Source organism: Physcomitrium patens, chromosome 14 (genome assembly GCF_059467195.1).
Source record: "Physcomitrium patens ecotype Gransden chromosome 14, ASM5946719v1, whole genome shotgun sequence".
NCBI lineage: Eukaryota > Viridiplantae > Streptophyta > Bryopsida > Funariales > Funariaceae > Physcomitrium > Physcomitrium patens.
The window spans coordinates 14544374-14557713 of NC_143423.1; the positions used below are offsets into that span (position 1 = coordinate 14544374).

The following is a 13340-nucleotide window of genomic DNA, read 5'->3' on the forward strand; positions in this document are numbered from 1 at the left end:
ACAAATATGGGACGTCCAAATTTCTAAAGTAAGATGCATTTATTCATCGCGGTCGCACTGATACTCCTGCCTGGGAAGATGAGGAAGTCTCATCCTTTGTCAGTGTTGTCGTCTCTGTATCTGCGAAGCCGCAGTTGACAATTATAACCACCCTCTAAGACATTGGTCTGATCAAGCTTAGTTTCATTCTTTTTAACTACAAACCGTGAGAGAGAGAGGACAAGGTACAGTTTACACGCGTGCCTCGGGGAAGAGTCACGAGGTCTTTCGCGAGTGCATTACTGCCACCAGTTCATGCAGCTCCTTATTCGTCTTAATCACCAAAACCCTCTGCACATCTTAGTGCAGACTACAGTACCTTTTCTGACTTACACAGTTCCTTACGACCTAGCTCATTCTCTAGACAACTCCTACTGACCCCTGAAACCTCATCGTGTATGCTTACAGTGACAATTTCCAAGTTGAGCGAGGACCAATGTAGTAACTGATCTTCGATTGATCCACTTGATTGTCTGCTTTAGCCCAGTGTCAGGATGAAGCGTCCCCGAAACAGTCACAAGAGGAAACTTAGTAGCTCACCGGCAGAAGAATTCCATCGATCATAGGCAATTGTACCTCGCAATTCACATAATGGGTTGGTGGAGGTGCAGGCACATGCAGCTACAAGCTATGGCTTTCTGCAATTTCATTGTAATCTATGTTTCTTCCTCGTCTTCCTTATCGTTCGCTATGAGGGAATCGCGATACAAGTGGCGTGTCCTTTCGACATCCGTTGCTGCCTACGCACCAGACGTCATCACACTTCTCGCATTGAAACAATCGCTAGGAAGCCCCATTAATCCTACGCTTGGAACTTGGAACATCACAGCGCCACTCTGCGCATGGTGGGAGTGACCTGGTCACACGAGTCGATCTTCCCCTTCAACTGCCAGGAGGAGTCCTTCACCCAGGCTTTCACTTACGCAACCGACCGAGGTGCAGTAGTGACGAGCTTGGTTCTAGACTCCGCAGGCCTATCAGGGACTCTAAGCTCCGCCATTTCGCAGCTGTATGAGCTCAAGGAGTTGGTCCTAGGTCACAACAAGCTCACTGGGGCCATACCCGGAGAGCTCGGAAATAGCCCCAGCCTCACAATTGTCTCTCTCGAACACAATCAGTTCACGGGGATGATCCCCGCAACCATCTGGAACCTCTGCCGCAACTTGAAGCTCACCGATCTCCTGCTGCATGGCAACAATCTCAGTGGGCCCATCCCGCAGCCCTTGAGCGGGTCAGGCACCATGTGCCCGAAGCTCACGAGCCTCACTCTCGGCAACAATTCGCTCTCGGGAATCATCCCACCATTTATTGGAAACTTTGCAAATTTGTCGTGGCTTGATCTGAGCAACAACAAGCTCACGTATGTGATACCATTAAACTTCGCAAACCTGACAAATTTGAGCGTGGAGACTGGTCACGGGTTCAGCGTCGCGGGGAACCGCCTCATGGGTCCAATTCCTCCATTCAAGGAATCCTTCAACCCCGGCGCTTTTGAAGGGAACTCCCCATGGCTCTGTGGACTTCCATTGACGACACTATGTGCTCACGATCTGGCACTGACGACGCACCAGCGTCCCAGAGCAGGAATGAGCCCAACAGCCATCATTCTCCTCATCACCGCCATTGTCGTGTGCATTGTGTTGCTATTTTATGGCTTTTTTCAGTTAACCACACAGTCGGCACGCAAGTTGCTCAAGAAGATGCGCTTACCTCCCGAGGAAAGGTCGCTTGATGACGAGGCAAAGTTCCCGCAAGGGAAGCTCGTGCAGTTCTGCGAGAGTGGCGTCGGACCCCTATCAGAAGACACCGTGTTAAAATCCGCCAGCGAGGTGAGAACGAGACATACAGAAACCATGTATGAAATTCATGAAATTAGCAGTGCAGTCAGCCATAGCCCAAGGCTCATAATAGAAAAACGACAAACAAAATGGCTTACACTAAATGCGGCACTTACGTGGCTACAATAGATGGCTAATTTTCTAATTTGTTGACGTAGTTGATGGAGGAGACGAAGTATGGTAAGATCTATTGAACTTGGTTACCCAGCAAGCAAATGTTGTCTCTCCACTTGTTCAAAGAAGACCTCGCTAGAGACGAGCCTGAGTTTCTCCGAGGAGTCCTGCGATTAGCAGTCATCAAGCATCCCAACCTTGTCCCATTAAGAGCTTACTACTTGAGCCGTAGAAATGAGAAGCTGCTCATCTTCGATCACGTTCGTGGCAAAACACTTGCTGATACCATTCACGGTCAGTCTAAAACACCGTACCCTTATTCTTCTGAAATCATTTCCCATCAAAGTTTATATTAACAAAACTGCAATCGCAAGGATAGTTCAGGCTGTTCTATTGAAGTGTCAGGTAACTCATATTGATGCAGGAGAATGTCCCCTGAACTGGCCGCAGAGACACAAGATTGCTCTCAGTATAGCCCAGGGACTCGTTCACTTGCACCTCGAGCCGCCAAGTCCACTTGTGCACGGGAATCTTAAGACTTCGACCATACTGGTTGATGGGCATCACAACGCCCTTCTAACAGGTTACGGTCTGCATCTGCTTGCGTCTCCAGCAGTAGTTAACGCCGTCGTCCTCGATGCAGCTAATGAGGAATACAGTACAAAAAAAACTTAAATACTTCGGTCTATTGCTAGCACAAGCCACCCCTATTCTAAAACTAAAAGCAGTCGTGCAGTACCTACGGTCTGTTTATGAATTCTGAAAATACAAATAGAGGCTATACGAGGAACTGACTCGTAACGTGCTTCCAGATACAAAGCCCCGGATTTGCGAAAATCCAAGAAGCTTTCTACACAAATCGATGTCTTCAGCTATGGCGTAGTCCTTCTGGAGATTCTGACGCGACAAAAGCCAGGAAGAGTACCAGGGACTGATAGGACGGTTGTTCTGCCCGAGCTTGTGAAGACTGCCATTCTAGAAGAGAGAACTTCAGATGTGTTGGATCTCGAGCTACTGAAACCAAGTATGTATACACCGACAAAGAATGGACTGGTTGAGGTAAAAGATACGTATCAAACCAAGTCTATAAACAAAAATGATATTTCTAACCAGTGCAGCTGCTTATTTATCTTTCTCAGGAAAATATGTTTGAAAGAGAATAAGATCCCATGTGTGCCCATCTTGTTTTTGGGAGTAGATTTTAAAAGTTTAAAAGTACCGCTGCACGAGAGAAACAGTTAGTTTAACTAAGAGCACTATTTTTCCAAAGAAATGAATCCTTCTGCCGTCTGCAATGAATGCGCAGGCACTAAGACTGGGAATGGCTTGCTGTGCACCATCACCATCGCTACGGCCAACAATCGGAGAGGTTGTACAAAAATTAGAAGACATTCAATCAAAGTTTATGACGCGAGGCATAGCCTACACCAAGACATCCTGCAAGCTATAAGCTTGATTGCGCAAGAAACGTACACACCACCCAGATCGATTTTGGTCATCCAAGCTTGATCGCGATAACCTGAATCAATTGCTGAATCAGGAGAGTGTTACAAAATGGGTTTCCTCTGTCAATGCCTGAACTGGGAAACGAGACACGAGGTTGTCTCCTCAACTAGTTTATCAATGCAGGGTTTTAATTGTCTACATTAAATGCTGCCACTTCAACCATGGACATCCGCAACAGCTGATGAGCTCAACGAATGATTCGCGTTTTCTATGAACAACGATGGTGAATCGATAAAAGTGCATAATGCTTTAACAACCTTACACTGTACATAGGAACCTCAAAGCCTCCAAAAACAAATTGATGTATAAATGCCTCTTTAAGACACCTTTTGAGAATCTCCAAGTACGAGTTACAGGGTAGTCTGATTATTTAGCCTGAAGTCAGGGGCGAGATACCAATCGTAAGGAAGTCCGTCGGGATTCCCATATCGAACTGATTGCTCTCGAAAAGACTTTCTTTTCCGAGTATAGGAGCCCCATGAGTACTGAATAGCCATCCTGTAACGTGAGAATTGGTTAAATATCGACAATGCCATGGCAGATCGTTGTACATAACATAGTCGGATTCTACGCAAAAGCTGCATGCTACAACAAGACAGCGTGTTCAACCCCCAAGACAAACGCTGCAACCGGAACACACGGTGAACAATGTAGTACAGCATTCTCAAATTAGTTTGTCAGATTTCCTTCACTCACCAAATAATAACTGAAGAGCAGGAAATAAATGTGAAGAGCCCCGCAGTCATTACAGACTCGCCGGCAAACGTCACCCATCTGAAGTGAATGAAAAGAAGTTGATAAGAACCATGCCTGTATGGTCCAAGGAAGAAAAATGGACAAATGTTCCCATAATAAATAAAGGATGAAACGTATTACAGATGATTCCCAAATCACTTCTGTTGCTTTCATTCTATAAAAACGTCATAGTAGAAGCTATTTACCCAACAAGAATAAGACTGCACACAAATGCAGAAACGCCTGCAAGGAGGTCCAGAAACGTTAGAAGAGCGCACCAGTTTACGGCACCAAGGATGTCAAATATGCCTCTTGTTATTCAGGGTGAAAAGAGCACCTAAATCGACAAATTGGATGGAAAAAAATGAACAATCAAAAACTGCAGAAGATAGCATACCAAAGGAGAAGCACAAAAAGGCTCGTTGCCAGCTCTTTTCACACCTGCAAAAAAAGACAACATATGCATCCGTAATAAATAATCCACGACAGATACTAATGCGACTTGAAAGAATGTAAAGCATGCTTTCTACTGCACCGAGCTTCTTTCCATTACCTCAACTCCCAAAAAGCCTCCAATGTGCGTTTAGGGCATGGGGGTCGATCCCCTAGCTCGAAGTTCATACAGAAGCTACGACATTGAAAGATAAACTCTTCCTCCGCAACCTCGTTCACATAGAGCTTCCCCATTTTTACAATACTACCCAAGATAAGTGTGCATGTCACCATAGATATGACCATCAAGCCCTCCTGTCAATAAAAAGAGAGATTACATTGTTAACTTTACGCGACTGCCAAAATGACGCTGAGCCTCGTTTTGGAAATGATGTAATTTGACAATGTTAGAAAGCAAACGCACTTACAACAAGAGCAGTGAGAACTCCGTAGAAACCGAGCAACACCTAGTTACACAACAACCGTTTGTTAGTATGCACACTCACAATGGATCTAACAACCAAGTGGTCTTTTGCAAAACCATTTGAAGTAAGATTTATGATTGAAAGATGATAATTGCGACAATCAACAACAACTGATGTGGAGCATATTCGACAGATGGCCTTGTTTATGATAGATAGAAGTGACAGATAATACTTGATGTAACCCTATCGATCCCCTAGATGATGAAGGGAATCAAGAATAACTCACCCAATTGTAATCTGTCCGCACATTAAACTGTGTCAAATTGACTGTTGCAAATCCGCAAAATAATGCTGCCAAATTGGAGATCGATTTCAGTTGATCAGATTTTTCCTCCACATCTCTCCTATTTTTTTCAACAAACCTGCTCACAAACAGGAAGATTATAAGAAAACCGCCAGAAAAAAAGAAAAAAAGAAAAAAAATCCAAACTAGGGTACAAAAGTAGAGAAGGACAACTAATGAGTTTAACTTGATGGAACCGATGTCCACAATGTGATGGGATCGATGTCAGAGTAATTCATGTGCAGTCAATTAATACAGAATAAGCACATACGTGAAAACTTGCCAAAAAAACTTTCATAACGAAGTTTAGTTCCTGCTACACCACCGCAATCGAACGCAACCTCCTAATGCTCTAAATACTAAGCCCAAATACTTCATGTGAGCTAGCATTTTGTGAATTTTCTGAAACTTGTCCACAGAAATCGGGCATGACGTAATTCTATCTAGCAAGAAAAGGATTACATAGATAGACTGGATTGGTAGTGGATTGACAGTGCAAAACTGTGCTTGCCTAAGCCAAAGGGCCCTCGCGTTTTCGAGGTTTCGTTGCTCCATGTCCTCCTCTCTCCACCTGAATACAAACAGAAACAACAAATAGAAGCCAAAGTTGGAAGCTGTGAAAACAACTCAAATGTCGATTACGGCACTCTGTGCTTCTCATCATTGACGTTGAACGCCAAAGGGCAAAGCTACCAATTACTCCTTACTTGCTTTGTTCAACATAGGAAAGTGCGACTCACTGTATTTTCCGATACCGCAGGTCACTCATATCAAGCAAGTGAGAACTCTCGGACTTAAAGTAAGCCACGTCCAACTCATGGCCATCGGTCAAGTAGAGGTGCCAAGACCGCTCCTCCTCCCGCCAAGCCTGGCTCATACTCGAGTCCCACGCGGTCATCACCGCCTGCGCCTTCGCTATCGTATCCATCTCGCGCCCAACTCTTCCTCACCCACCTTAAAATTCAGAACTTCCCCAATTCATCTACCGCATCCCGTCCGACTCAGCCCCCACAAAAAGTCGCGAGCAAAACACCATCCCCAGAGACCTTTTCGAGTTTCCAATCACACAGAAACAGGTAAATTGTTCCGACCCATCTGCTAAAATTCATGCACAATCTGCACATTCTCGTACAATCCACGGCACGATCGGTCACGCCGGGAATTGAAAACCTCTTTGCAGGGCGAAGGATTCGAAGCTTAAACCCTCGTCGACCTTCCTCATACTCATTCTACAACTACGAGACCAACAAGACCAACAGTGGCAGAATCTGCACTGAAGCCGCTCTTAAAACTCTGGGTCCCCGTGTGCTGCGCGAGGATTGTGGACATCGCAAAACTCGGTTAGTCGCCTGCGAAAATACGTCGTGAAGTTTTGAACGGCGTGGCATTCTTCTTCTTCTTCGTCGAGTTGTTCCAAGCATGCAAAAAAACGATGAATGTTGATGAATGTGGGTGTATGTGGTTAAATTTGTGTGGGTTGCTTGGTGTTTTTTCTTACAAACCAAATCAATTGCTGAATTTTCCACCAAGTCCACTGTAATTCGACATTTGAGGTTCTTTGTGATGGTTTTTAGTAAAAACACGTACATCCTTAGTATCTAACTTGTGTCAAAAAAAAACTTTGCAAATCAAAGGTATTTTCACTGTTTTTATAATGGTTTTTTCGTGATGTGTTGCTTTGAGATAAAAGTGCAGCAGTGTTTTTGTGAGTCCTGCGATCGTGAAAGATGTGTTGATTTCTAGAATTAGATTGGCCATTACAGTGTTTACAGTAAATAAAATAATCATAACTTCAAGTTGTAGACTTGCTTCATCAAAAACTGAAAACCAACTGTGTGATCAACAGCTTAAATCTGGATGAATCTCTGATAATTCAACAACAATGGCATGTATGAAATTAAGAATAAATTTTGAAGGCAGGATGTGTTAGAAATTGCTTCATGTGAAAAGAAGGTAACTACAACAAAGATCTTTATTTCTTAAAAGATTCCTTGAATTGAATTCTAGGTAATTTTTTTGTTGTAATGAACAAAAAAAATGTAAACCCTTCGCATCTGCTTGGATTGTCGCAGAGAAAAGCATCCTAATAATTGAACATATTAAATTTACTCAATACTGTTTGAACTAACAATGTGGTCATAGAGAACATTTTCTGCATTTTTATTAATTTTTAAAGAGTTGATCCAATGGGAATTTCTGTTGTTTATTTGGAGTCACACAAAATGTAAACACTTTGTATTTTAGAATAGACACTAATGTTATTTTTAAAATTTTAGAGACTACTTAACACATACTCTTTAATATTTTTCAACCCTGAAGAACAAATTATTCATTACAAGTTTGGAGCTTTCTGTCAATTAATTAAACTTAGTTAAAACAACTTTGTGCAAAGGTTAATGCAGTATATAAAGTAGAAAGTAAAACATTAAAACAGTAGAACTTGCAATAAGTAGAACTTTTTCTTTAAAATTTTGAGTTAATAATAAAAACAATGATAATAATTCAAGAACTGATGCCATCCAAATCAAACAATAACAAAATAAATTCTATTCTCAAGCATACGAACAACAAAGTTGATTGACTAGACTTCACCATTCATTGTAAATCATCACAAGCATCGTCTAAATGAACTAAACATTTAGCTACCCAAATCAAAATGAGGTGCTTCTCTGCTACAAAAACGTTGTTAAAGCTCTGGCATGTTTTCATAGACAATCATTCAAAACTTGAATTCATGGCTAATTTCACACAACCCGAGGCTTTAACTATGGGACCCACAAGTAGTGCCACTTTGAGATCAACTGCTTGATGATGTGGTTTTGAATAATACATCTCCGTAATAACTCTACCTGTACGATGGGGCATCAAAGCAGCGTTCTTTCTTGTCTTTCTCTTATTGAAAACAGTGTTGAGATTTGTGGATCCTGACCTGACTTGGAAAAAAACCAAGGCTGAGTAATCCAAATGGTGTCATATTCTGGTAGTCAATTCTGTAACAGGATGAACACTCACATAACGAAGGGTTCTCTTGTGTCAAAGCAGCAGAAGAAATCCACTTCTGGTAGTATTCAAACATAAAAGAATGGAAACTTATGTAACAGTCTACTTTCTGATCGAAACATTACCAAATGCCTTTTTCCTGGTTTGGTAGGTACTATCAATCAGCAGCAATTAAATAGCGTCAGATTTCACATCTAAGTACTCTCGTAGAATGCTGTTCCGGCTGGGTTGCCTCAGCTTGCGCATCGCTTTTGCCTCAATTTGTCTTATCCTTTCCCGAGTAACTTTAAAGATTTGACCTATTTCTTCTAAAGTCTTGGACCGCCCATCGTCCAATCCAAAACGCAGTCTTAGCACCTCCCTCTCTCTTGGGTTCAATGTGCGTAGAACGCCCTCTATATCTTGTCGCATCAATTGCTTTACGATTGCGTCCTCAGGTGAATCCACATCTGTGTCTGCGACAAGTTCCTGTGACGACAAAGAGTGCATCATGAGTGCAATCAGTAATTCAATCCCTGGAATTGCCTGTTTTCGAGAAGCCAATCCATCCATGGAAGTGGGTGATACAGATTAATGAATGCGGCTGAGATGTGAACATAATAGCTTTTGATTGAAGCCTTACCCCAAGTGTAGTGTCCCCATCTTTGCCAATGGGCCGCTCCATCGAACCTGGTGCCTTTGCTGATTTCACTACAGATTTCAGTTTCTCAACAGTCAAGCCCACTAGCTCAGCCACTTCCTCGTTACGTGCTTCCCGCCCATGCTCCTGAACCAGCATTCGCTTTGCTTTGTTGATACGTGAGATAACTTCGTATAAATGAATCTGTTCAAAAGCACAAGAGTACATCAGGGAGATGGCTTGTGCAAGGACGCAAGCTTCACAGTGCGAAGAAGCGTATATTACCCACTACTTGAACGTTCTTGCCATTGTAGCTTAAACCCTAGATAAACCTCGATTTGAACAACTTACACATGGTGTGTCTGGAGATAACTGTTGCCCAAAAGAGAAATTTGAATAATGATTGGATGGTTCTCAATGCTCATAATATGCAATAGTCAAGCTTAGTGGCACTTACAGGTAAACGAATAGTCCTAGATTGATCCGCAATTGATCGCGTTACAGCCTGCCTAATCCACCAATGTGCGTAAGTGCTGAACTTAAACCCCTTGGTCGGGTCGAACTTCTCCGCTCCTCTCACCAATCCCATGCTCCCTTCCTGTTCGAATAGAATGGACATAAATTAGGCATTACAGGATAAGATAGAACCTCAACCCTGAAGCATTCACATGTGATTTAAGCTCATTCCAATTTAAAATAGTTTGCACTGTTGATCTTCAAACTCCTGATGTCAACAAGAGAGCGCAAGCAAGTGACTCGCTCCACAGAACCTTGCAAGCGGAAACCTTAAAACCAAAGACATTTGTCTGTACAATCGATCGACAACGGACCTGAATTAAATCTTGAAGAGTCATGCCTCGGCCCTGGTAGTTTTTCGCAATCGAGACAACCAACCGCAAATTCGAATTCACCATTTTGTCCTTGGCGAATCGACCCTTCTTAAGCCGCGCTTCAAATGCATTCTGTTCCATTCCTACCGCTCTACTCCACTCTCCAATTGTGGCATTCCTTCCTATCTCTCGCTCAAGGTTAGACTTGATATTCTCCAACTTCAAAAGATCCTGAGTGATGATCGAACAACAATCCTAGATTAGAACAGAACCCTGCGAGAGACTATCAACAGAACTAGCTAGTGTGGACATGCAAAAATTGAGAAAACTTGGCATGACACGCAGCATACGACAAGTTCAGAAAGAGGGACATTGAAACCAAAGAAAGGTCTCACCTGAATTTGATGAGAGAGATCGACTTCTTCTCTTGCTGTTAGCAACTTCGTCCTTCCTATGTCTCGCAAATATGCACGGACTGGGTCTGAAGGATCCGCCGCAAGCTGTGGTTTCTTAGGTTTTGGGAGAGGGGGTGCTGATGCAAGATCGGTGGCAACCTTCTCTGCCCTTTCCAACGCTCGCTCCCGCCTCTTCCTCCTCTCTCCCTTCCGCTTCGATTTAACGGCTACTTGAATTTGAGGTAAGCTGTTTGAATCATCTGCAAATCAGACAGAGTTGCTGTCAATGATGTAATGCTGGCTTGAACCAAGCCAACCCTACCCTTGACAATCATACCCTACCTGGCATTACATCCACAAAACGTTCATTTGACAGGGTACACAGAGGTCTCACGAAGACTCCCCAATTTGATGAATTGAGGGTTTAAGGGCAATTTTGAAAAATAGGATATGGGGATCACTTGAAGAAGAAGAGAAAGATGATCAAGAGAGAGATGATGCTAGTAATGAAGTCAAGATGATGAATCCAATATGCACCTTCATCTTCTGAAACGGATGCAGTTTCCTCTTCCTCACGGACGAGCGTGGAAACACCTCCCAACAACGATTCTAGCTTCTGCACATAACTCTGCTCGGCCTCCATCATGGCAGCCTCTGTATCCAATTCAACCCGAAAAGAATGCTCAACATCGCTCAACCTGGCCCTCTCTAGTCTCAGCAGATCAAATTCCGTCGGAAACTCCTCCTGTTCCACGGCCATCGCATCAGCGTACGAGGCAGCCTCCATGGCGGCCTTTGCAGCTGCTAAAGCTAACGTCATCGCCTCCTCAGCTGCAGCACGAGAAACTCCTTCTTCACTGATAAGACCGCTCTCGGTCACCAAAGCATCATCCACCTTCAGCGCTCGACAATGCACAGTCCTTCCGAGCGGATGCAGTGACAATGGCGCAAAAACTAACGATCTTGAAGGTAACATACTCCTGCGACATCAAAATCCCAAACACTACATAAATCTCTCGCCGAAAAAACCACGAATTTCTCACCATTCTCTAGAATTCAGATTGGCACTAATCAAGTGTACGTGATCGATGCATGCCCCTTGCAATCTACAAAGATCATCCACTCTTCTGCATCATAAATTCATTCACAAATCGCACAATTCGATACCTCACCACACACCCCATTTGAGATCACATGTCCAGTATCCGAATGGCTGAATTTTTCCACAGCAAACACACCCAACATAAACCTTCAGAAAAGCTACACCAGCTCACCGGACAGCAGCCACCCTGCGTCTGCTGGCCTTCGACAGCCTCGAGGCGTGCTCCGCCCCGCCATCCCTCCACCCACTACTGCAACTAGCGTTTCCATCCTGCCCTCTTTGTCCGACCACTCCCCTCGTTTCAGGGAGCACCACGCACGCCGACGAAACAGCAGCCATCGCTGGCTAACAATCCTCTCGCTTCCAACTCTTCGCAACTACATTCACATGCTGAACCAAATTGCCCACCCACTCACTGCGAGCTGAGAGAGTCCGATCTCCCAGCTGCTCCCTGTCGGAGCTGCAGCAGTCCAAAGAGACCCGCTCTGGGCACGAATCCTCAGCTTTCGAGAACTGGGGTGCTCGCCAAAAGCGGTGCGATGGCAGGATGGCGAGCCAACTAGTGGTGTTGCTGCAAAATCCTGCGCGCTGGGCGCAGCCTACATCAGAGCGAGGGGGTGGTGGGGAACCCTCCACTTCAGATAAGCCTCGAGCCCATAGATTTCCCTGCATGTAACCACTCAAGGGATTCGATGCGATTCTACCCCCTCAACCCCAAGAGGTGGGTAGAATCCGCCGCGTTAAACAAACATGGCATTAAAACATTACTAATTCGCAGAGCATACGTCACCACGTGAATGGCTTAAAACTCCAACTTCGTCAAAACATGCCAAGCTCTGACAAAAGCCACAACATACACACATGACAGGAGCGAGCGTCGCAGTTGCTAAATTAGGGCTCCATACTCTGGGCAAGAGGATTCTACAGCGATGGCTGTGGATTATTTGCCCTCCAAATTCACTTTGGAAAGCAGATCAAAATTTGGCGTAATGCAGAGCAGAGTGTGAAGTGGGTAATTAATAATAATAAAAAAATGGGAGGATAGAATCTGATCAATGTAGAGGCTACCACGTCAGTGAGATTCTACCACGGCGAAGCAGAACCTCGAATCTACGTGACGAAAAAGGGCTTTCTGGATTCGAAAGCGAAAAGGCGGAAGGAAGGAAGGGAAGAAAAGGGGGCCGGGCCGGGCTAGGTCGCGGGGGGGAGGGGGGTTCGGGGTCAGCACGCGGGGGCGTTGTGGATAACAGGCTTGCTGGGTGGCCCTGTGATGACGTGGCGACGCGTGGAGTTGGAGTTGGAGGCATCCTTCATTCCTCGGAACCTCTCCCTTTCCATCCCTTTCCCTCTTTTCTGAAAAGCCCGCGGCAGTGGGAAAAGGGATTTTATATGGATGAATGAATTATAGACATCACGGGGTGGAGCTGCGCGCATGGATGAACAGACATCAGGTTAACAGTCCTTCTTTTTGTTTTTCCACATATGTGTGTGTATAGCTATATATATATATACTAACTAATGAAAACATATTTAGCAAGCTAAATGTTTGTATACTCATTGCAATAACTTTAAATCACTGATTGATTGATTGATTGAGTGATATATTTACATATATATATATATATATATATATATATATATATTAAAATACATTTTACCAAGCCGGTCATCCTTTTTATCCTAGTAGGAGTGGTTTCCGAGACTCTCCCCTCTTTGTGTGGATGTGTTCCTCCGTACATAATTGATTTTATACCTCAGCCAATCAATGATGTTTGTGGAAAATCAAACACCATTTTTAAAAACATATATAAGTATATATATTATCAATAAAGATATAATTTATTCATGATACTTTAAATCTTAAAGTTATTAAAATGATATTAATATTATGTCTATTTGTATCTTCATTTAAAGTTTAATGATAATAAATTAAGCATACTAATTATTTGTAAATTTAATATA

The 13340-nt window shown here is 43.6% G+C and overlaps 4 protein-coding genes across 6 annotated transcripts; 2 read left to right on the top strand and 2 right to left on the bottom strand.

Annotated features, from left to right (window-relative positions):
• Positions 1 to 36: 36 nt before the first annotated feature.
• On the top strand, positions 37 to 2942 carry LOC141044450 (putative kinase-like protein TMKL1). 2 transcript variants are annotated; one of them, XM_073538835.2, is made up of 4 exons: positions 37 to 1868; positions 2036 to 2285; positions 2416 to 2574; positions 2804 to 2942. In XM_073538835.2, exons 1-2 carry the CDS (start codon positions 882 to 884, stop codon positions 2069 to 2071), a joined length of 1023 nt encoding a protein of 340 aa, XP_073394936.2. In that variant the 5' UTR covers positions 37 to 881; the 3' UTR covers positions 2072 to 2285; positions 2416 to 2574; positions 2804 to 2942. The 2 variants fall into 2 exon arrangements, with proteins under 2 accessions (XP_073394936.2, XP_090112111.1); XM_090255985.1 differs by having other exon boundaries at positions 2442 to 2574.
• LOC112291849 (putative kinase-like protein TMKL1) lies at positions 2093 to 3996 on the top strand. The gene is made up of 4 exons (XM_090255526.1): positions 2093 to 2285; positions 2416 to 2596; positions 2804 to 3230; positions 3268 to 3996. Exons 1-4 carry the CDS (start codon positions 2093 to 2095, stop codon positions 3439 to 3441), a joined length of 975 nt encoding a protein of 324 aa, XP_090111652.1. The 3' UTR covers positions 3442 to 3996.
• On the bottom strand, positions 3481 to 6807 carry LOC112291790 (uncharacterized). The gene is made up of 9 exons (XM_024539682.3): positions 6173 to 6807; positions 5944 to 6003; positions 5376 to 5511; positions 5093 to 5131; positions 4786 to 4979; positions 4630 to 4673; positions 4439 to 4475; positions 4194 to 4271; positions 3481 to 3995 (listed from the first exon to the last, which is right to left on the bottom strand). Exons 1-9 carry the CDS (start codon positions 6358 to 6360, stop codon positions 3848 to 3850), a joined length of 924 nt encoding a protein of 307 aa, XP_024395450.1. The 5' UTR covers positions 6361 to 6807; the 3' UTR covers positions 3481 to 3847.
• A 1581-nt stretch (positions 6808 to 8388) lies between these two features.
• LOC112291781 (uncharacterized) lies at positions 8389 to 11843 on the bottom strand. 2 transcript variants are annotated; one of them, XM_024539663.3, is made up of 7 exons: positions 11551 to 11843; positions 10814 to 11256; positions 10277 to 10536; positions 9882 to 10112; positions 9509 to 9649; positions 9055 to 9255; positions 8389 to 8900 (listed from the first exon to the last, which is right to left on the bottom strand). In XM_024539663.3, the coding sequence occupies exons 1-7, from the start codon at positions 11715 to 11717 to the stop codon at positions 8604 to 8606; spliced, it is 1740 nt and encodes a 579-aa protein (XP_024395431.1). In that variant the 5' UTR covers positions 11718 to 11843; the 3' UTR covers positions 8389 to 8603. The 2 variants fall into 2 exon arrangements, with proteins under 2 accessions (XP_024395431.1, XP_024395432.1); XM_024539664.3 differs by having other exon boundaries at positions 11444 to 11843.
• Between the last annotated feature and the right edge of the window lie 1497 nt (positions 11844 to 13340).